The following is a 25044-nucleotide window of genomic DNA, read 5'->3' as shown; positions in this document are numbered from 1 at the left end:
GGAAATGAAAATCCATAAACAAAGAAAACTTGGGACAGACGTAAGCCGAACAAAGAAACCGTCAACACCACCAAAAACAAAACAAAATGACGTCAGTAACTTCATACCTATCAATAATTGCACTGAATATAAATGGTTTAAATGTACCAGTCAAGGAGAGTGGCAGAATGGATTTAAAAAAAAAAAAATCATACTTAAAAAGACTGTAAATTATTTAAGAATCAAATTTTCTAAACTCTTAAATAACTTATAGTCCTTTCAAGTATGCAGTATTTGATGATATGTCACTTATGTTAGGCAGGGGTCCTATGTAATATGTTTCCTTTTCAAAGCTTTCTTAAAATGTAGCATGGCAACTTAGCTTCTTCTAAATGTAAGGGAAGAACAGTACAGACCCCCTGGTTCCATTGAAACTGGATTAAAAAATAAAAGTTTATCCATTAAAAAGACAAAACAGACAAACAAAAAATATGACCCACCAGCTATGTTACCTACAAGAGACACACCTTAGACACAAAGATCAAAATAAGCTGGAAATCAAAGGATGGAAAAAATGTATCATGTAAGCAGTAACCAAAAAAGAGCAGGAGTGGCAGTATTAATCTCTGATAAAATAGACTTTAAGGCAAAATCCAGCATAAGAGACAAGGAAAGGCACTACATAATGATTGAAGAGTCAATCCACCAAAAGGACATAACCATAATAAATATTTACACACCTAACAACAGAGCTCCAAAATACATAAAACAAACCCTAACAGCATTGAAAAGAAAAAATAGACAATTCCACAGTAGTGGTAGGAGACTTTAACATGTAACTTTTGATGAAGGACAGAACAAGAAAGAAATTCAACAAAGATACAGAAGACCTAAACAGTACAATCAGCCAACTAGAGCCAACAGACATACAGAGCAGTCCACCGAAGAGCAGCACAGTACATATTCTTCTCCAGCGCACTTGGATCATTCTCCAGAATAGACCGTATTTTAGACCACAAAGCAAGCCCCAATAAATTAAAAAATATCAAAATAATATAAAGCATATTCTCTGATCACAGTGCAATAAAATTAGAAATCATTAACAGGAAGAACAAGGAAAAAATCAAATACATGGAAACTGAATAACACCTTGCTTAAAAATCACTAGGGTCATAGAAAAAAATTAAAAATGAAAAAAAAAAACTCATAGAATGAAACGAAAATGAAAGCACAGCATACCAGAACCTTTGGGGACACAGCAAAGGAAGTGCTCAGAGGTCAGCTTAGAGCAATAAACAAACATCAAAAAAGAAGAAAGGGCCAAAATCAATATCCTAACCCTGCAACTCAAGCAAATAGAAAAGGAGCAGCAAAATAAGCCCATGGCCACCAGAAGAAAGGGAATAATAAAGATTAGAGCAGAAATAAATAAAACATTCGAAAGAATCAACAAGACTGTTAGGTGCCGTTGAGTCAGTTCTGACTCATTTACCTCTAACCCAGTCTCTCCTAATGTTCGGCTGACCAGGCAAACCCAGGATGGTTGGTCAGCCTACTGTGTTAACATCTTGCATTACCATGGTACCAAATCCAAAGAAAACCATTGCTGTTGAGTCAGCTCTGATTTATAGCAACCCTATAGGACAGAGTAGAACTGCCCCGTAGGGTTTCCAAGGCTGTAAATCTTTACCGAAGCAAACTGCTACATCTTTTCCCCTCAGAGCAGCTGGTAGGTTTGAACCGCTGACCTTTCGTTAGCAGCCAAATGCTTTAACCACTGTGTTGCCAGGGCTCCTTCATAATACTTCATGTTGTTGTTAGGTGCCATCTAGTCAGTTCAGACTCATAGCAACCTTATGTGCAACAGAGCAAGACACTACGGGGCCCTGTGCCATCTTCACAATTGTTGCTGTGTTTGAGAAATGCTCATGATCATTAGCCATAAGAGAGATGCAGATTTAAACTACAATGAGATACCATCTCACCTTGACATCAGTGACACTAATTTAAAAACAACAACAAATGCTGGCAAGGTTATGGGTAGACTAAAACGCTTATACACTGCTGGTGGGAATGTAAAATGGTGCAACCACTATGGAAAATGGTATGGCACGTCCTTAAAAAGCTAGAAATAGAAATAGCATATGATCCAGCAGTCCCACTCCTCACTATATAACCTAGAGAAATAAGAGCCGTGATAAGAATAGACATATGCACGCCTGTGTTCACTGCAGCATTATTCACAGTAGCAATGGATGAATGGATAAAAAAAAGTGTGGTACATACACACAATGGAATACTATGCAGTGATAAAAATAATGAGTTATCTGTGAAATATCTCGTAACATGGATGAATCTGGAGGACATTCTGTTGAGTGAAACAAGTCAATCACAATAGGATAAATGTTGTATAAGACCACTATTAAAAGGAGTTAAAAAAATGTTTGCATACAGAAAGTTAACATTCTTTGATGGTTACGAGGGATGGGAGGGGAGGAGAGGGAAAACCGCCAACTAGATAGGAGACACATGTTAACTTTGATGAAGGGAAAGGCAATACACAATATTGGGGAAGTCAGCACAACATGACCAAGGCAAAGAAAAACACAGAGGTATTCAAGAATAAAAGGCATAAATACTAATAAAAGAATAAATACTACAGCATATACAACCCTACAATAACAGTAATAACGATGCGAGTGGATCCATCAGCAGATACATATGCTGAATAAGTATGGGAAGTCATATGGGGGTACATACATGTGCATGTATAGTCTAAGTTGTGGATATTTCTACATACGTTTGTATGTGCTGCATGTGTAATCATATATACAATACAGCCCACAAGGAGCACAGTCAGAGAAACTTCTTAGACATAACCAAACACTTCACCGGACTGAGTAGCTGAGCTTGAGGGCTGGAGACCATGTTTTCGGGGGGTACCTGAGACAACTGGCATAACGTAGCTCATAAAGTCAGTGCTCTACATCCACTTTGGTGAGTAGTGTCTAGGGTCTTAAAAGCTTGTGAGTGGCCATCTAAGATACAACTATTTGTCTTTTCCCATCCGGAGCAAAGAAGAGTGAAGAAAACAAAAGACTCAAGGAAGCAACTAGTCCAAAGGATAAATGGCCAACATGAACCACAGCCTCCACTAGCTTCAGACAAGAAGAACTAGATGGTGCCTGGCGACCACTACCTATCCCTCTGACCAGGATCAAAACAGAGGGTCCTGGACAGAGGGGAAGACAAATGTAGAACACAATCCAAATTCATAAAAAAGACCAAACTTACTGGTCTAATAGAATAGAGACTGGGGAAACCCCTGAGGCCATGGTCCTTAGTCACCGTTCTTAGATCTGAAGCCATTCCTGGTGATCTCCTTTTAGCCAAATATCAGGCCTATAAAATAATGGCATCCGTGAGGGAAGGGGAACATTTACCCAAAAGCAAAGATGAGAAGGCAGGAAGGGGCAGGAAAACCAGAAGAATGGGAACTGAGAACTCAGGGTGGAAAGGAGGGAAATGCTAACACATTATGGAGATTGCAACCAGTGTCATGGAACACTGTATAAATTATTGCATAGGAAGCTAATTTGCTTGGTAAACTTTCACCTAAAGCACAATTAAAAAAAAAAAAAGTAGAGGGTCCAAAATTTCACTGTTCCTTCCTCTTCCCACTGTTTTTCCTCCTAGCACCTTGGGAGCTCCTTTAGGGAACCCAGGGCAGATTGAAAACAATGACTATAACCAGTTTGCAGGTGAGAAAAATTAAAGCCAAGACAAGTTAAATAACCTGCCTGGAGTCACTCAGCTAGTTGGTAGCTAAAGCTCTTTCTATGCTGTTACCCACTCAGAAAATATTTGAGCATCCACTATGGGCCAGGCACTGTGTTAGGAGGGTTCTATAGATAAAGCAGTAACAAAGACAAAGTCCCTGACCTTAAGAAGTTTTCACTACCGTGAGAGGAGAGAAACAAGAAAATAAGCAATTTAAGTTGTAGGGTAGAATGTCATGGTCATGTCAACTCATTATATGCCTAACCACATTTTGGGAGCTCAGGGAAAGCTTTCTGGAAGAGCTGGTGCCTTAAAGAACAAAGTGGAATTAGATCAGTCAAGGGGATAACCCCAAAATGTGGTCATTATCCGTATCAGAGTGCTTTCCACTACAGATAACAGAGACGATCCCAAAACATAATAACAAGATCCAAGGTAGCTTATCGCAGAGTTGGTTAATTCAGTGCTCCTGTGATATTACCAAGGGCAAGGGTCTTCCCACTGTCATTCTCATGGTCACAAGATGGCTGCTAGAGTTCCAGGGATAACAGCAGCAGAGACTCTCCTCCTTTCTCTTTTTAAGAAACAGGTGAATCTTTTAGAACCTTCCCCTGAAGCCCCCCACCAGGCTTCTTCCCCTTATGTCCATTGGCCCCACTGACCGCAACTGGTTCACATGCTCACTCCAAACCAGTTGCCCTCTGGAAAATGGGATAACTGTGGTTGAATCAAACTAATTAGGATTTACCATGATAATTCTTCCTGTTTATTCATTGCAAAGAACTTTTTTAAATGGACCCTTTTTGCCGAATATATAACATATTTCCATACAGTTCTTACATGTTCATCAAATACAAATTGCAGTATTATTTTTTTTTTTAAGCATTCTGTTGTTAGGTGCTGTTGAGTCGGTGCTGTTGACTCACAGCAACCCTATGTACAACAGAATGAAACACTGCCCAGCCCTGCGCCATCCTCACTTTTTTTTTTTCTTATTGTGGTTTAAGTGAAGGTTTACACTGCAAGTTAGTTTCTCATACAAAAACTTACACACGTTGTTATATGACCCTAGTTGCTCTCCCTGTAATGTGACATCACATTCCTCCTCTCCACCTTGTATTTCCTGTGCCAATTCAACCAGCTCCTGTCCCTTTCTGCTATCTCATCTCCAGATAGGAGCTGCCCACGTACTCATGTGTCTACTTGAGCTAAGAAGCACACTTCTCACCAGTATCATCTTATATCTTATAGTCCAGTCTAATTTTTGTCTGAAGAGTGGCTTCAGGAATGGTTTTAGTTTTGGGCTAAGAGAGAGTCCAGGGCCATGTCCTCTGGGGTCCCCCCAGTCTCAGTCAGACCACTAAGTCTGATCTTTTTACTAGAATTTGAGTTCTGCACCCCACTTTTCTTCCACTTTGTCGTGGGCTCTGTTGTGTTCCCTGTCAGGGCAGCCATTGGCCTCACAGTCTTTTTTTAAGCATACAGAGGCTTAAAGACATCCCAGCATAATAGTGAGCCCAAAGTGTTGGGATAAGTATGTTCCAGCTTTTCTGATTTGAGTTTAGGGATGCCTGCCTGTTAAACAACTATTATTTCAGTTTCCTCATTGTTGTTGTTGTTAGGTGCCCTCGAGTCAGTTCCGACTCATAGCGACCCTATGCACAACAAAACAAAACACTGCCCGGTCCTGAGCCATCCATACAATCGTTGTTATGTTTGAACTCATTGTTGCAGCCGCTGTGTCAGTCCACCTCGTTGCGGGTCTTCTTCTTTTCCAGTGACCCTGTACTCTGCAAAGCATGATGTCCTTCTCCAGGGATTTATCCCTCCTGACAACATGTCCAAAGTATGTAAGATGCAGTGTTGCCATCCTTGCCTCTAAGGAGCATCCTGGCTGTACTTCTAAAACAGATTTGTTCATTCTTTTGGCAGTCCGTGGTATATTCGATATTCTTTGCCAACACCACAATTCAAAGGCGTCAGTTCTTCTTCGGTCTTCCTTATTCATTGTCCAGCTTTCACATGCATATGATGCGACTGAAAATACAATGGCTTGGGTCAGGCGCACCTTAGTCTTCAGGGTGACATCTTTGCTCTTCAACACTTTGAAGAGATCCTTTGCAGCAGATTTACCTAATGCAATGCATCTTTAGATTTCTTGACTGCTGCTTCCATGGCTGTTGATCATGGATCCAAGTAAAATGAAATCCTTGACAACTTCAATCTTTTCTCCATTTATCATGATGTTGCTCATTGGTCCAGTTGTGAGGATTTTTGTTTTATGTTGAGGTGCAATCCATACTGAAGGCTGTGGTCTTTGATCTTCATTAGTAAGTGCTTCAAATCCTCTTCACTTTTCAGCAAGCAAGGTTGTGTCATCTGCATAATGCAGGTTGTTAATGAATCTTCGTCCAATCCTGATGCCCTCTTCTTCTTCATATAGTCCAGCTTCTCGGATTTTTTGCTCAGCATACAGCTTGAATAGGTATGGTGAAAGGATACAACCCTGACACACAGCTTTCCTGACTTTAAACCAATCAGTATCCCCTTGTTCTGTCCGAACAACCGCCTCTTGATCTAGTTTCCTCATAGGCGACCAGTTATCACTAGAGTCAGAAAGCTTGTTGATCCTTGAGACAAAAGGCCTGAAGTCCGATTTCTATTTGCTGCCTGAATGCGCATTTCTCCAGAATTAATTATACGTGTATATATATATATATATATAATGTATATGGCATGTGTGTGTATACATGCTGCTTTATTATAGTGACTTCAAAATGAATGGGGTTTTTCAGACAGTGGCTCTATGAGGTCTTCATAGGAAACATTTCATGGCAGTATTTCTTTCACTTGATATAAATTCAGATTTCACAAAATCCTCTCTGCTGGAATCAGTTCTTATATTCTGAATCTACACTGCAAAGCTAACTTGTAGTAAGTTAGTAATGATTTCCAAGAATTGAAGCTTCTTAGCCTATAGGGTCTCTATGAGTCAAAATTGACTCAGTGATAGTGGATTTGGTTTGGTTTGGTTTTTTTAGAGGCATAAAGTAAGAAACTGTTGACGGTAGTAATTCTGCCTAAACTAGTTCATCATTATTTTTCCTGAAACTTCTTTTTTGACATTGTAGGGGATTGATTCAGAGCAAACATTTCGCTTGCATTTCCTGAAAGTCTGGTGACTTTCTTCGTTGAGTTTTGAACCTGGGAAGTGTAAGCAGCAATTTTTCTATCTTTTCTCCCTCTTCTGTACCAGTGGTATAGGTAGTTGTGTTAGTCATCTAGTGCTGCTATAACAGAAATACCACAGGTGGATGGCTTTAACAAAGAGAAATTTATTTTCTTACAGTCTAGTAGGCCAGAAGTCCAAAGTCAGGACATCAGCTCCAGAGGAAGGCTTTCTCTCTCTGTCAGCTCTAGGGGAAAGTCCTTGTCACCCATCTTCTCTTGGTCTGGGAACATCTCAGCACAGGAACCTCAGGTCCAAAGGACATGCTTTGCTCCTGGTGCTGCTTTCTTGGTGGTAAGAGGTCCCCAACTCTCTGCTTGCTTCCGTTTTATCTCTTGAGAGGTAAAAGGTGGTACAGGCCACATCCCACAGAAACTCCCTTTACATTGGATCAGGGAGGTGACCTGAGTAAGGGTGGAGTTACAATCCCACCCTAATCCTCTTAACATAAAATTACAATCACAGAATGGAAGACAACCACAGAACACTGGGAATCATGGCCTAACCAAGTTAATACATACATTTTTGCGGGGGACACAATTCAATCCATTACGTAGTCAACATCTGCTTAATTATCAGTTGGTCTGCATAGTCATTTCAGATTTTCATGTGTTTAGTTAATATGATTTTATTTTCAAAGTCCTTCTGAAAAGTTTCATATGCAGTGCTCCTGAAAGTTTAATATGCTATGAATTACTGGGGGATCTTGTTAAAATGCAGATTCTGATCTGGGATGGGGCTAAGATTCTTCATTTCTACCAAGCTCCTCAGTAATGTAGTGCTATTGGCCCAGAGACCACACTTTGAGTAGCAAAGTTGTGATTTTTGTTCTATACAACACCAGGATGTAAGTCAGGCAAGAACACTGAAACTTGAGTCTCTTTTCTACATCGAAGAGGGGATCTCTTTGAGAAGAAGGATTGCATTTCCAGGTACTAGTCAGTTAGCCTAGAGTTTACTTTCTTGCTGTTTCTTCTTTCTCCCTCTTTTCTTCCCACTGACTTTCTTAATAACTCTCATTCAGAGAATGTTTAGAAGAAGAAATAACACAAAATTTGAGATGTATTTTAATAATCAAAGAATTTCGAAGTTAGGAATTTGGATTTTCTAGATTTTTTTACCGTGAAAGAATATTATTTATGGTATATATTTTAGTTTGTATATTGTTTGTGTCCCTAATCCCATTAACATAAAATTAAATCACAAAATGGAGGACAACCACACATGGCCTAACCAAGTTGATACACACCTTTTTGGGGAGCATAATTCAATCCATGAAATACAAGGTCAGTGGAAAAGAGGAAGACCCTCAACAAGATGGATTGACACAGTGGCTGCAACAATGGGCTCAAGCATAACAATTGTGAGCATGGCGCAGGACTGGGCAGTGTTTCATTCTGTGGTACATAGGGTTGCTATGAGTTGGAACTGACTCGAAGGCACCTAACAACAACAACCTGGATCAGTGGTACATCCCTACCATCAACAGCTTGACTGGGTGACATTAAGTCACAGCTCTGGGGCCTCCTTTGTGTAAGCTACATCATTTTATGAATATTGACATACAGTTCTTGCTACCAGTTATATAGTCAGAAGCAAAATGTCACCACTGATTTAAAAAAAAAAAGTGAAGACATTAGCTCACACAGGGAACTATGCAAGTTGTGTGTTAAGGGTCTAGCAATACCATGTATCTTTTTTTTTTTTTTTAAATTTTCATTGTGCTTTAAGTGGAAGTTTACAAATCAAGTCAGTCTCATACAAAAATTTATATACACCTTGCTATATACTCCTAGTTTTTCTCCCCCTAATGAGACAGCATACTCCTTCTCTCCACCCTGTATTTCTGTGTCCATTCAGCCAGCTTCTGTCCACCTCTGCCTTCTCATCTCCCCTCCAGACAGGAGCTGCACACGTTGTCTCTTGTGTCTACTTGATCCAAAAAGCTCACTCCTCACCAGTATCATTTTCTGTCTTATAGTCCAGTCCAATCCCTATCTGAAGACTTAGCTTTGGGAATGGTTCCTGTCTTGGGCTAACAAAAGGTCTGGGGACCATGACCTCTGGGGTCCTTCTAGTCTCAGACCATTAAGTCTGGTCTTTTTATGAGAATTTGAGGTCTGCATCCCACTGCTCTTCTGCCCCTTCAGTAATTCTCTGTTGTGTTCCCTGTCAGGGCAGTCATTGGTGATAGCCAGGCACCATCTAGTTCGTCTGGTCTCAGGCTGATGTAGTCTATGGTTCATGTGGCCCTTTCTGTCTCTTGGGCTCATAATTACCTTGTGTCTTTGGTGTTCTTCATTCTCCTTTGCTCCAGGTGGGTTGAGACCAACTGATGCGTCTTAGATGGCCACTTGCTAGAGTTTAAGACCCCAGACACCACTCTCCAAAGTGGGATGCAGAATGTTTTCTTAATAGATTTTATTATGCCAGTTGACCTATGTGTCCCCTGAAACCATGGTCCTCAAACCCCTACCCCTGCAATGCTGGCCTTCTAAGTGTTCAGTTTACTCAGGAAACTTCTTTGCTTTTGGTTTAGTCCAGTTGTGCTGACCTCTCCTGCATTGTGTGTTGTCTTTCCCTTCACCTAAAATATTTCTTGTCTACCATCTTATTAGTGAATATCCCTCTCCCTTCTTCCCTTCCCACTCTCATAACCATCAAAGAGTATTTTCTTCTCTGTCTAAACTATTTCTTGAATTCTCATAATAGTGGTTTCTCATACAATATTTGTCATTCTGCAACCGACTGATTTCACTCAGCATAATGCCTTCCAGATTCCTTCCGTGTTATGAAATGTTTCACAGATTCATCACTGTTGTTTATCGATGGGTAGTATTCCATTGTGTGAATATACCATAATTTATTTATCCATTCATCTGTTGATGGGCATCTTGGTTGCTTCCATCTTTTTGCTACTGTAAACAGTGCTGCAGTGAATATGAACGTGCATATATCTGTTCATGTAAATGCTCGTATTTCTCTAGGGTATATTCCAAGAAGTAGGATTGCTGGATCATTTAGCTTTTTAAGGAAGTGCCAAATTGATTTCCAAAGTGGTTGTGGCACTTTACTTTCCCACCAGCAGTGTATAAGTGATTCAGTCTCTCCACAACCTCTCCAACATATATTATTTTGTGTTTTTTGCATTAATGCCAGTCTTATTGGAGGGAGATGGAATCGCATTGTAGTTCTGATTTGCATTTCTCTAATGGCTAATGATCTTGAGCATTTCCTCATGTATCTGTTAACTACCTGAATCTCTTCTTCAGTGAAGTGCCTGTTCATATCCCTTGCCCATTTTTCAATTGGGTTATTTGTCTTTTTGTGGTTGAGTTTTTGCAGTATCAAGTAGATTTTAGAGATCAGATGCTGATCAGAAATGTCATAACTAAAAACTTTTTCCCAGTCTGTGGGTAATCTTTTTACTCTTTTGGTGGAGTCTTTGGATGAGCATAGGTGTTTGATTTTTAGGAGCTCACAGTTCTCTAGTTTCTCTTCTGGTGTTTATGCATTGTTAGTAATGTTTCGTATACTGTTTATGCCATGTATTAGGGCTCCTAGTGTTGTCCCTATTTTTTCTTCCACTATCTTTATCGTTTTAGATTTTATATTTAGGTCTTTGATCCCATATTTAATATTTTTAAAGATTTTAAATTAACTTTGATGTGATAAAGTAGAGTTAGCTGCAGATTTGAGAGCATCTAATGTTCAACAAAGATAGCTTAAATGGTAATATAACTGGACTTCCATGCTAGATTGAGCCACCTTTTAATAATTTTTAGAAAATATAACTTGAATGGCTGGGGTAGTTGAAAGGCGTGAGGTTTAAAAAAGTTAAAATTCATATGAAATCATGCTAGAGAAAACTATTTCAAAGATTTATTAAGTTGTAAAATTTTTTGATTTTATGCAAAATATCAAATAGCACTGTTGGGATTGTTCCATTTCCCATTATAAAGGTGAGTATTGTTATGCGAAACCTTTTTCAGTTGGATATGTGTGTGAAAATTTGTCTGTGTTCCATATGTTTGGGTCATAGTGTAAAATCTATTTCTTACTGTGAGTGGTGGTCAATAAAAGTTTGAAAGCTATTGCGCTAGAACACAATAAAATAGATTTAACTAGTGTGGAGAGGTTCCAGTTAAGATGGTAGACTGAGCCAATATAGAAAGCTCTTTTCTTTCTCCTAAAATACAGAAATACCAGATAAAATAACTTGAAAAGGGTGGTGGTGTGGTATTTTTTGAACACGCAGCAGGTGCCAAAAACAGAAAATTCAGTTGACAGTGGAATGAAAATGACAGTGCATCGTATAGCCTTCAAGAAAATATACACGGCTTAGAGGTCTTATTGCCCATATAGGAATAAGTCAAGGCTATATGCCTAGCACAACAGGTGTTGGAACTAGGCTCACTCATAAAGCCTAGAAAAAAGCTATCTGTTTCATCATCAGGTACTAGAAAAGTACTCGCCCCTCCTCCAGATAAGGGAGGAAGCTGTTATTCTCAGAAAATTAGAAACTGGGCCTGCACTTTAAGAAGTTCACTGCCATTGAGTTGACTCCAACTCATAGCCAACCTATAGGACAGAGTAGAACTGCCCCATAGGGTTTCCAAGGAGCAGCTGGTGGATTCAAAGTACCGACCTTTTGATTAGCAGCCGAGCTCTTAACTACTGCGCCACCAGGGCTCCCTATAAGAAATAGGGAACCTGTAAAAATGGCTTTGGGGGCAGTGTCTGATCTCTGACTTCACAAGGGGAAAGGAGACTCAAGGCTGATTCCTATGAGGTGGAGGTCAGACACGCCTCTTTTCTCTGCCATTTTTACCAACTCTGACACCAGCCGTCCCTCGCACAGCATTCTCTACTTCTCTGCTGGGTTTGATAATTCATTACAGTGGCCACAGAGAACTAACAGACCATACTCACGATTTTGGGGTTTATTAGGGAAGCAGCAGTTACAATTCAGGCTCAGGAACGCTCAGGATACAGTTCTTCCGTTAGAACAGCCTCTTCCCAATCCTGCTCAGACACAGCTCTCCCTGGCACTAGGGCTCTCCCCAAAAGCACTCAGCTTTCTCTCTGAGCCAGGAAGCCCACCTCCGTGTCACCTCCTGCCGGGTCTCTCCTGCTTCTGGTTTTCATCATCTTCAGGGTTATAGCTTGCTCTCTCTTTCTCTCCTGCTTCCAGGAGCTTCTTAGTGTAGGGATCTCAGGTCCAAAGGACGCACTCTTCATGCTCCTGATTATTCTTCCGTGGTGATGGTAGGATCCTCCTCCGTGCTCTGGAATTGGCTGTCTTTTAAGACAAAACTGACCAATCCGCTTGGTAGGCCACAATTACCTTATCACACAATCACCTGGGTGGGAGTTACAAGACCACGGCTAGAAAACCCACCAAAACCAAAAACCAAACCCAGTGCCGCTGGGTCGATTCCAACTCATAGTGACCCTGTAGGACAGAGTAGAACTGCCCCATGAGAGTTTCCAAGGAGCACCTGGCAGATTCTGCTAACCCTTTGGTTAGCAGCTGTAGCACTTAAGCACTACACCACCAGGGTTTCCAGAAAGGCCACACACAATAGTAATTAACCACACCACAGAGCCTTAATTTGCGTTACATGTAGCCTGCTGAGAAAACCTAAACCAAGAATCATATAAACTGACCCAGAGCCTGGGACACTCTGTCAGTCTCTCCCGAGAAGAACCAACCACAAAACTAACCATAGAGCTGCCTCAGTAACCGAGGGGACCGAAGAACTCTCTTAGAAGATAACTGCTACTGCCAAAATGACCACACAGAAAAAATACAACACATACACGGGACCCAATTACCATGAGAGAAGTCGTCCGTTAGCAGGTGACAAATTGATCAGTCTGAAATAAACTCTTAAATTAATCTGTTTAAAATGCTGAAAGGGACAAAGAATCTATTAAACAGGAGTAAAACATCACCACATAAGATCAGGGAGATTTAAAGAAACAAATAGAATGTTTAGAAATAAAATTAGTAACTGGGAAAAGATAAACAATATAAACTAATCCTGTGAAAATCAAATTATGGAATCAGGAATTTCAGACTGGCTGAGAAGGTCAGATTATCATAAAATTAAATGTAAACTTGAGATGTGAACTTTTGGAAATTTAATACTGGGACTGTTTAATATTAAAAATCTCATCCACCAAAGATACTAGCTAACAGATCACAGCCGGCCAATGTATCTCAAAGCACCAGTTTTAAAACTGATTGTCCCTGCTTTATATCCTGGCTTGTGGGATCTGTGTCAGGGAGACAACTAATGGCAGTTCTCTCCAGTTGTCACTCATAAGACTTTGGGGAAATCAAAAGGGCCTCCGTCTCCTTATCAAGAGAAGGAAGGAGCCCCTAGCAATAATCTGTTCATATAAATTCGCAAAATGAATACCGTGAAAGTCTTTATATAATTTAACTCTTTGAGAGTCATTGACTTTAGTGTTTCTTCCCCCCTCCTTATAATTTGATATTTTGTAAATAACATCCTCATTATTATTATTATGGTCAGTAACAACTGGATAGTTTTCTTTAGACATTTGCTAACATTTATATTTGGAGATTAATATTCTGTTACTTTTACAGAATGTGCCTGAAATTGTTTTTCTGATATTGAGTTCAACTTTAATTTTCCATATCCCTAATGTGCCACGGAAGCCCTGGTGGTGTAGTGGTTAAGTGCCACAGCCGCTAGCCGAAACATTGACAGTTCAAATCCACCAGCCGCTCCTTGGAAACCCCATGGGACAGTTCTGCTCTGTCCCATAGGGTCGCTATGTGTCAGAATTGACTCGATGGCACTGGGTTTGGTTTGGTTTTTTAATGTGCTAGTAGCATACTTTTTTTTTAAGCCAATTTTTTTTTAAACTGTGCTTGAAAGTTTACAGCTCAAGTTAGTTTCTCATACAAAAATTTATCCACACATTGTTATGTGACCGTAATTGCTATCCCTATAATGTGACCGCACATCTCCTTTCCACCCCAGATTTCCCATGTCTGTTCAACCAACTCCTATTCCTTTCTGCTTTCTCATCTCACCTCCAGACAGGAGCTGCCCATTTAGTCTCATGTATATACTTGAACTAGGAAGCACACTCTTCACAAGTATCATTTTATGTTTTATAGTCCAGTCTATTCTTTGAAGAGTTGGCTTTGGGAATAGTTTTAGTTCTGCGTTAACAGAGAGTCCGGGGGCCATGTCTCCTGGGGTTCCTCCAGTCTCAGTCAGAACATTAAGTCTGGGCTTTTTATGAGAATTTGAGTTCTGCACCCCACTTTCTCCTGCGCTGTCACGGACTATCTGTTGTGTTTCCGTTCCCTGTCAGGGTGGTCATTGGTCGCAGACAGGGACCATCTAGTTCTTCTGGTCTCAGGCTGATGAAGTCTCTGGTTTTTGTGGCCCCTTTTGTCTCTTGGGCTAATATTTTCCTTGTGTCTTTGGTGTTCTTCATTCTCCTTTGCTCCAGGTGGATTGGGACCAACTGATGCATCTTAGATGGCCACTCGCTTTTTTTTTTTTTTTGAGATGACTAGCTATAGTTTGGGGTATGGTTTGTGGCAATAGAATAGACATTTTTCTGCAAAAGGTAACTGGTCCCTGTGGGGTTCAAACTTGTGATCTTGGCCTCATTATCACACTATTGTAACCATCAGACCTAACAGAAATATTATATATATTTCAGTCTGTAATCTTGAAATCGAGTCATAGTTTTTAATTACTCAAGGCTTATTTCAAATGTGTAATTAAAAATTGCTTTTGGACATTTCCCACTTTTGTTTGATAGTCAAAGTCACAAAAGTAAAGCAGACAGCCAAAGAACCTAACTCACTTTTCATCTATGACAGTGAAAGTCACAAAAGTGAAGCTTGCAGGCAAAGAGCCTAACTTACTTGATGGAGAGTGCTACGGTACCTTTTTCTTTGAGTGAGGCTGGCTGTAGCAGGTCTGATGTCAGTCACTTTACAGACCTCTAGACCTCAGTGCTCATTTATTGCTAAAATGTACCAGCTCTGCTTCTGCATTATGAAGATCATCTGTCAACACTTTGAGATATTCTCCTTTGTTATTAAGCTTGTGATGCTCTACACTGTCAGGTTTTTTGCCAATTATAGTTAAGGTACAATGGTGTATTCACCAGATCAGAGTCTCACACTGGCGGTAGAGGAGTGATTTGTCAGTCTTTATTCATCTGAATTGTACAGTGGAACACCTGAGGAATGCAAACAGTCCCTCTGAGGACTCGGTAGGAAAGCCTGCTAAAAGGACAGGATACAGCTATTGCTATTCTGAATTCATGTTTAGCCAAAGTAATTATTTCTTAACTTGTTTCATAACAGTTCTAGTTTATTAGTTATGTTGACCATATTCATGAAACAAAATGTGTATGATATTTTTATAGTATCCTTTTACGTGGGCTTGTTTTATTATACTTTCATTGAATCTGTTTTGGTATGTGATCTGCTTTTTTAAAATGACATATTTGATCCTGACTTGTATAATAAAAGTATGTTGCCAAACCATTGATAATGACATTTTAATAAAAACTTTTATTTAAATAGCGGAAGCCTATGAAGTAACTTAGAATTCCATAGAATTCCATAGTGTTATTGTAGGCATAAATACCATTTAAATTTTGCCTTTTTTCTTTACCTGCCCATCATAATTTTGGATATGAAGATATCTGGTTGGATTTCATATTTTAAAGGCCGCATACTTTATTCCAAAATGAATCGTAGGGTTTGGCCCACTTTTTTTTTTTTTTTAGGGTGTGACCAAAAGGGAAAAAATACATTATTTTGAAGATAAAAAACCACCAATAACATGTTAATACGTAAGAAATATGGCATCCTTTTATAGCAAACATGTATCAACTGTTGTATGAACTTTTCTTTACCTCATCCTAAATCCTCTGATTACCTGCCATTTTCTTTATAGGTGAATGTTGATGAGTTTATGGCTTAGTTCTTGTTTTTCTTTTCCCCTAAAGTAACATTCATATTGATTATTTAAAGGATTTCTATGGCAGCTTTTTGCAATAATAATTACTAAAACCTTGGCTTAAATATGGGAAAAAAGTGAAACTGTAAGACTGTGATACGTATTACATTTTTAAGTATAAATTTCTGTGGAATCCGTAGTCAATCCTATACTAAACGCAGTTCCAGAATCATAAGAATATATACTGAGAATGAAAATTAGTAGTAATAACTACTGTTGTTGGCTTACTATTTTGCCAGGCATTATTTTTCCAGGTTCTTTACAATACAATATGTACTATTATCTCTGTTTTTACAGATGAGAAAACGGAGGTTTAGAAAATTTCAATAAGCTGCCCAGGAATAAAAAGCTAGTACAGTGGTAGGATTGGAACCTGGTTAGTCTGTTCACTACACTTAAACTTTTCATTTGTGTTTTAATTACTACTTTGCCATAATACTTTATGCTTTGGAAGAAAAAAAAAAAAGTCACCCAATACTGTCTTTTCAGGTAACAACTAGTATCAATTTCCTAACTGATTTGGCTTTCCAAACCCTTTGTGATTTAAAAACAAAACAAAACAAACCTGTTGCTGTCCAGTCGATTCTGATTCATAGCAACCCTATAGGATAGAGTAGAACTTCCCCCACGAGGAGCACCTGGTAGATTCCAACTGCTGATGTTTTGGTTAGCAACCCTAGCACTTAACCTCCAAGCCACCAGGGTTTCCCCTTTGTGATTAAAGGAATTTATTTCCTCTGCAGTTCTAATCATTCATGATCCTTACAAAATTCAGGTTCACAAGAACAGTGTGGACACAATCAGCTAGATTTGTAAATCTGCGTTTCTGGACGTGATTGCTTTGGGTAGTAAAAATTTCCCTCCAAACCAAAGACAGCTTTAAGTTCTATTAGTCCAAGAAGGAACTGAACCAGGCATCTTGTGAAACAAATTATTTGTTTGCCAAGGACTCTTCAAAATTAGCTGGCTCTTTTAGGTGTGATTACTTTGCAAACAGAATTTTGTTTTTCCCTTTAAAAATTAACTTTGTAAAGTAAGGAAAAGAATAAGAAATCATAAAATTGAGGTTTTATTCAAGGGCACAGGTGTTAATGCTGAAAAAATTAAGTGTAAATAAGACAGTTTTAAAATATTTGTATAATAGTTCTTATAACGTGCTACAGTAAAACTGGATTGCAGTAAAATATTATGGCGAATACCTGAAGCAATTGCTGCCTGTTAATGCCTTGACCTTGGAAAGCTATACACAAAAAGATGGCATCATAAAACCGTGCAATTCTTATGAATATGTATGTGCTACTTGATAATAATGAATGTGGTACAGTCATGCATGCAACTACAAGATAATGTTGTGCCCTTTTTTGTCTACAGGTTGATAAAAATTAAAGAGTGGGTGGACAAGTATGACCCAGGTGCCTTGGTCATTCCTTTTAGTGGGGCCTTGGAACTCAAGTTGCAAGAATTGAGTGCTGAGGAGAGACAGAAGTATCTGGAAGCGAACATGACACAAAGGTTAATTAGCATTCATTTTCCCCACACTTTATTATCAACTATTTCCTTGCAGTAATTTAATTGCTTGCGCTGATAGAATAATAAATGACAGAGTAATTACCATTATAAAGAGGGAATCTTCTCCTTTCTTTACCATGAGACAGAGTGAAAAGATTTATTTTAAATTAAGTTTTTAACTGTCATCTGTCATCTCTGTACAGTGTTTTAATTATAACATAGGTATTAGTTATGTATATTTTTGAGAAGGAATGATCGCCAAAACTCTTTCGTCATGTTTGGAGGGGGAGGGGAAAGGGTGAATCAGTTGCCATAATTTTTTCTGAGTAGCAATAATATATTGTTTAAACATTGAATTTCAAATAATTTTGCTTCTATGACCCATGTCCTGGAAATAATTAATACTGGACAAAAATAGTCATAGCATGGGCAGATCTATTTTTTTTTTTTCTTTTTTTTTTGGTAGTAAACAATTCAAAATGATATCTTCAGACTAACACAATTAAAACCTTTTAGAAGGGCTGTTTTTAGAAATAGTCATATGCTTTCTGGTCTCTTCCACTGTATTATAAAAGATTGTGGCACTTACCGATATTTTTAACATTTCTTCTCGAAATGAGTAATTTTAGCTCTATACCCATCTCTAGCACAATCAAGTTGTATGTCAAGTGAATTTGTTTCATTTTATTCCAGCGCTTTGCCAAAGATCATTAAGGCTGGGTTTGCAGCACTCCAACTAGAATACTTTTTCACTGCAGGCCCAGATGAAGTGCGTGCATGGACCATCAGGGTAAGATTCATACTTATTCATCAGCTATATCCAGTTCCACACTATTGAATTCAGATTGATATCACTGACTTTGAAGTTTGTCATGGTGGCGGTTAGCTAGTCATTACAGATGAGGTTTTTGTCCAGGATAACTTTAATTATTTGTGAGCTGCTGAACAGTGAAAGTGGAGCGGCATTGATTGAGGCAGGTAACAATTGATTCTGCCTATTACATAGTCTGAATTTCTTCATCCTGTAGAATCTGTCTACCCTCCTCCTGTGGTCAGAGATAAGACGCACCAGTATTGTGCTTGCTTAATCTGTGTGACTGGGTTTGTCTGCAGTGAAATTGATGTTGCTTTTCATTTTGTATTCGCTAAGTTTGTTTGGGTTGCGGGTGGTTCTTTCCTCCTTTGCTTTGCTCGGATTACATTTTCAGCAATAAAAGCAATATGACATCATTATGCTCTTCATAGATACACAGTTGGGCTCAAAAAGCTAAACTCAATGTGTAATAATTCATGCTTTTCTATTTGAATTCATAGCAGTAGTATTTATTTTTTACAGTGTTGTATATTCAATCTTGTTTCTTAAGAATGTGATATGTATTTTAAATATTGACTGATTATGATCAGAGAGAATGACTAATTTATCCCCAGAGGACAATAGAAACTGAACTATAATGGGTTGCTTTTAAATGTAAATATGCTGTAATATGGTAGTAACTATTAAAATATATTTTGAAATATATGTAGTCCTAAATAGTGTGTTAGAGAACAATAATGCCAGAACTTTTAGAAATACTCAGTGTCTTATTCAGTCTTTTATTAGGCTTTTTAAATATGTACTACATAATACATTTTAGTGCTGCTTTGATTTCTGTTTTCAGTGACTACTGTAATTTATTCTGTTACATTTATTTTGATTTAGAATGGATAGAAATACGGAGGCAGCTCAACATAATGTTAAATGTGTTGTGTGAATGTGAGCTTCACTTTTCTTTTATCTCCTCTCCCCTTTGTAAAAAAAAAAAAAAAGAAAAGGTTTAATTGACTTCTAACCAAGGTCCTTTTATATAGACTTATAATGTCAGAGCAAATCCGAGTTGGTAAAGAAATTGCCAGAGTTTATTTTTTACTATACATTTTAAAGACATATTTTAAAACCTTAAAACTTCCCAACTTACATATATGCGGCAGGAAAGATGACATGCTCTTAGGCTTGAAAATGTGAAAGCTGGTTTATCTTAAGACTGATTGTAAGTATCCGTGATTTAATGTGCTAAGATATTTAGTCAGGTAAGCATCAGTGAGTAGCCATATTAACCCAATACATCTTTTATTGTAAAAACTGTGCTTTATAGTGTTAGACTTCTTATCACTTTAACATGCTTTATTAAGCAGCCTTTAAGTCACCATTATTTATCAGATTTTTTTCCATGGTTTCTTATGTCTGGAATGTATGTCCTTGTAATTTAACATATGGGATAATTACAAGACATTTTTCTTTCTGTATCAACCTGAATTTTCTTTCCTGATGGTTAGAGGAAAGGTGTATTATGCAATGTGTTTGGGAAATTTTTTATTTGAATTTTATTTTTGTGAGAATGTAAAAATGATTTGCAGAACATAGATTATATTACTTGTTGGAAATGCTTAAAAAAAAAAGTCCTTTTATGTATTGATTTTTATGTGCTAGATGAGCTGAAATTTTGAGGGCTTTTCATCTTTTTAAAACCTTTGATAATTCAGCTTGAAAGTTGCTTTAAAATCTTTACTATTATTGTTTTTTCTGCTGTGGAGAATAGAAAATTGAAATGAAAACTACACCAAAACCAGACCACTGCATCTAAATCAATAAAGCTGTAGATGACTGTTAGGAAAAACAAGGCTGTGTTTCTTTAATATCTATTGATTTATCTGTGACACAGATAATGCCTCCGTGTTGAAAATGTACTAATTGTACACCTGACATTTTAACAGATACTAAAACTAAAGTTAAGGTGAGCCCAACTATAGATCAGAGAAGGGACTCTCTACACTTAGAATCAGTCATCTTAAATGCAATTAGTTCTCTCTGGTCTTTCGCTTCAAAGAAAGGGACGAAGGCTCCTCAGGCTGCAGGAAAGATTCACACAGATTTTGAAAAGGGATTCATTATGGCTGAAGTAATGAAATACGAAGATTTTAAAGAAGAAGGTTCTGAAAATGCGGTGAAGGTAAGGAATCATTTTCTATTTCGTATTTTACAGTTTTCCACTGATAGGAGGATACTTAGGATAAAAACAAATGGCAATTGTCCTTTAAGCCGTGTAGTCTAAAATAGTAAAATTATCAGGAGTTTAGTGTTACTGTTAACCGATTGAAAAGCTGTAGATAGTCACATGTTTTTAGATAATCGAAAAAATGTGTAAATTGTTATCAGTAATGTGCATTTTTTCTATAACTGAAAACCAGTTTTAAGTAACTATAACAAACCAAACAACAAACGGCAACTAACTATAAATAAGTTCAAAGAATTTCTATTCACTTACGGCTAATGAAAAATTATACTTACTTTAAATATCTGAAGTAGAAGTATATGATTAGGATTAATTCAAGGAAAGGGACAGAACTAGTTAAATAAAACCTGTCTTGTTGAAACTTCATGATTACTGTTATACTTTTTTTTTTTAAGATCCTTAGTAATTTGATTTGCTTTCTCGACACTAGAGGGCAGGTCCAAAATTGTGCTTTATTTTAGCTAATAAGTATAATTTGATTTGCAGCCACCAATAGTGAAGCAACATGATACAGTAGTAATAAATGATTTTGATTTTGTTGCAAAATTAATTTTGCTTGACTGAGTTTTTACTTAGAGAAACATAATGCTTATGTCATCTCTAGTGGGCAGATAGGACAGTTGATTAAACTGACATTGTAGGAAGGCTTCTTTATCTTTAATTTAATTTGATATTGGGAAACTACCATAGAAAATGTTGAAGAATTTAAAGAGTGTACCCTTGCCTTTATTCTTTCATAATTTGAAAGGAATGCAAAAAAGTTTATTTCGGGTTTAGTTATTCTCACTGGTGTCGTTGGAAAGATCATACTGAACAGCAGGACTCTAATAGGACTGTTGGAGCCCCAGGAAGAGGAGGGAAGAAATCTTGGTGTAATTGGTTCAGTGTGGAATGAGAGCCATTATGTTTTTTAAAAAGAGAAAGAAGTTACTTTACAGTTAAACAAAGTCATTGATTTTTCAATGGTTTCATCTGTATTGATAGATAGGTATGCAGAAATTCAGAGTGAACTTTAATTAGTTATACTAATTACACTTGAAAAATCTAAGGTTATTTTTCAGCTTGATGCGTCATGTTGGCATATATATGTATTTTAGAGTAAGGATGATAAAAATGGGAATATTTTCTGCTAATAGAATTCAGAAATCAGATGCTTCTTTTTTTTTATACTCTCACATGGTTTTACCAGTCCTTAATGGATGTTTGTTTTAATAAATGTGAAAGATATATATAAATTGTAAATACTCCTTTAATAATACAGAGAAACCTTATACTATACAGTAAAATAATTTCTCCTGCTTATAGAAATATTTAACACTAACTGGGAGCTTTTATACTATAAATCGCAAAAGGTTAACCTCTGGCTTTTCAGCCTAGAATACTATTAAGTATTTTACGTGGTTTTTAACCTCCAGAACGAGCATTTCAAAATTTGAACTCCAAGTAAAATAAAGCATTTATGAATTGCCTTATGCTTCTTTATTCAACAAATATTTCCTTACATATTATCATCAAGTAGTTTAGGTTTGAGAGCAAGACTGTGTATGTGTGTATGTATGTGTGTATATTTCTAACACCAGTGCAGCATAGCTAATTTAATGCCAGTGCTGTGAACTATATACTGAATAGCTCTGTGTGGGCTTTGTAGTCTACAGGGATATCACATTATTAGCAATCATATCTGCTTAGGCAAAGCTGCCTTCTACAGATGGCTGCTTTCAAGTGCAAATGAACTGGTTAGACGTGTCTTGTTTAATACATACTCAAGATTCACAAATGGGTATTGATTTTTTTTTTCAACCAGTGTTTCTGATAGCAGTGGAAATGGATTAAATGGTCTCTCGAGAATTTAAAGGAACACTGTCACTTTTAATTAATAGTAAACTTGAGTGGTAACAAAGTATATAAACTTACATTAATATGTCATGTCAATATGTATTTGATTTAGATTACTATATAGTTTTTAACAGTGGGCTTAATTCTAGAAATAAATAGTACATGGCCTTCAATACATTCCATTTCTTTACAAAAATCGTGTGAAAAAAAATATACATATGCCTTATAGAATGTTTAGGTACGTTGACTTTTTTAAAATCAGCTTCATTGTATATGAAGTCTAGATAATACGTAGTGTAGAAATCACTAGGGCTCTGTGATCTTGTTCACTGATTTTAACTTAGGATGCATGATCTTTGTTAGTGTTTCCCTTACTGGTTAGTATAATTTTACTTAGCACATTCTTGTCAGTATCTTCAAAGAGAAGTACTAATCTTATTGGGCAAAGTTTTCATGTTCTCAATAAATTCTAACAGAAGAAAAATATTTACGTGAACTTATTCCAAAAGATCGATCCTCAAGTCCTCATTTTTGAGTAGCCAGCGATGGGACCATGTGGCACCAGGTTGGGTGTGTGTGGTGTTACCGGGTGGGAGCTAAATAGCCTATCTGCTTAGAGTAAAGTATGTGTGCTGTGCACAGGGTCAGTCTGGGTTTCTGGAGCTGCGGCTTGTTTGTATTAGAATTATCAGCACAGTGCACATCTGGAGCTCTACATACCAGCAGGTGGAATCAGTTGCTTTGCCTGCTAATTTACAAGTGAAAAAAAAAAATCTACAATTTCAACCTGTTAGATTCTGCTGGTAACTTGGGCCATTAGTAAACTTCTTCACGATGAATTCTAGTACACACCATGGTGTATGGTCATTGTCAAGACTACATAAAAAACTCTAAATAGTTCAGAATCTGCACACTATAATTGGTAATAGTTTTCCTCATAGCAAACTATGTTTTTGCCATCACCAGTGTCACCAAAGAATTTAAGCAAATAAAGCAGCTTTAAACTAGTTAGATAATCTTTTTCTGCCTGGTTTGATCTGTTTTGTTACAGTGACTTGCTGGATGTTTGCAGACACATCAGAAATGTACCATAAACAGCGTGTAATGAAAGTTAATGATATTGGTATAATTACATTTATGTACCAAGAGTTTAGTGGAGAATACATTATGATTATGTATGTATGTAAAGTCTAGTTCTACCCAAATCAGGAACACTTTTCGTTTCTCTTCAAGTCTGGTTTTGAGTTCCTATGCCTTCCTATATTTTGCTTTCTTTTTTATTTTTAATGTAGCCCAAGAAGTATAATACTTTCTGCATCTGCTCCTACCATTTACCTTATGTATTTAGTTGTAAAATAATAACCATTTTCTCCGTATTTCCTGTTTGCAGGCTGCTGGAAAGTACAGACAACAAGGCAGAAATTATATCGTTGAAGATGGAGATATTATCTTCTTCAAATTCAATACGCCTCAGCAACCGAAGAAGAAATGAATTTTGTTATTGCTCAGATAAACACACAGTTTCCAAAAGGCTTATCTTTTTTTTTTTTTTTAAGTAAATTTTCTGAAAACTAGAGGGACAAATAAAAGTTGGGGGATGGGAATCTTCTACAAACAAAATTATTTTTATTTGTTTTAAAATTAAAATACCGTGTACCTCCAATGAAATGCAAGTTCACTCAATGTGAACAGCTTTCCTTTTCACGTGATTAAGACCCTACTCCAAATTGTAGAAGCTTTTAGGAACCATATTACTCTCATGATACTTCATTAATCTCCATCATGTATGCCAAGCCTGACACATTTGACAGTGAGGACAATGTGGCTTGCCCCTTTTTGAATCTACAGATAATGCATGTTTTACAGTACTCCAGATGTCTACACTCAATAAAACATTTGACAAAACCAGCCTTGGTGTGTTTGGGGATGTCTGTATTGACTGACTGTGGTGTGCTGAATGCGATACGGCACCTGGTGGTTGCTGATTACAGAATTTTAAGGCGTGTGTATGAAACAGTAACTGGCAGTGTGGGGCAGCTGCAATTGTATCTTAAAAGTGAGTCTTTCATGGGAATCAGAAGAATAGTGTACCAGGGATTTGTCTCAAAATTAATTAATTTGTAGATGGACATTTATTGAAAGATGATAGCAGTGATGTTATGAAGGATATAACATAGGTGACTATGACCAAAAAGAAAAAAATTCGAGGAAGAAATTCTGCTCCAAAAATTAAGGGACTTTTGGTTTGTTGATGTTGTTCTGACCATATCGAAGAGAGTGTTCATTTTTAATTCTTCTTTTGAAATGATTAAATTGTGGCAATTGACCCATTCATGTCTCATCGGTTATATTTTTGTTTCAATCAATAGTTGGTACAAAAATCTCACACACTAACTCTGAAATCACTAAAAAGATTAGACTTAAAATTTTTAAAGCTTCCTTGATAACTTGTTATTGAAATATTTTGGGCCAGTTGAAATTGTAGTGTGTATAATTAAGTACTTTTTCTAATCGTAGCAGAAATTTTTAAAAGAAACAATAATGACAAGCTAGCTATTTGGAGACCATTTGCCACTTAGCCTTCTTGTATGATAGTCTTAGAGTTCTCTCATTCTCATCCCTGTGCCCA

The 25044-nt window shown here is 37.4% G+C and overlaps 1 protein-coding gene across 2 annotated transcripts in view; it reads left to right on the top strand.

Annotated features, from left to right (window-relative positions):
* OLA1 (Obg like ATPase 1) overlaps positions 1 to 24323 on the top strand; it is a 188312-nt gene extending 163989 nt beyond the window's left edge. For both annotated transcript variants that reach the window (XM_049887471.1, XM_049887472.1), the window contains 4 exons: positions 17392 to 17532; positions 18223 to 18319; positions 20394 to 20516; positions 23806 to 24323. In XM_049887471.1, coding sequence (XP_049743428.1) covers positions 17392 to 17532; positions 18223 to 18319; positions 20394 to 20516; positions 23806 to 23907 — 463 coding nt within the window. In that variant the 3' untranslated portion in view covers positions 23908 to 24323. The remainder of the gene's footprint in view (positions 1 to 17391; positions 17533 to 18222; positions 18320 to 20393; positions 20517 to 23805) is intronic.
* Positions 24324 to 25044: the final 721 nt, after the last annotated feature.

This window comes from Elephas maximus, chromosome 6 (assembly GCF_024166365.1).
Source record: "Elephas maximus indicus isolate mEleMax1 chromosome 6, mEleMax1 primary haplotype, whole genome shotgun sequence".
In the NCBI taxonomy this organism is placed as follows: Eukaryota; Metazoa; Chordata; class Mammalia; order Proboscidea; family Elephantidae; genus Elephas; species Elephas maximus.
This window is presented reverse-complemented; position numbering and strand designations above follow the sequence as displayed.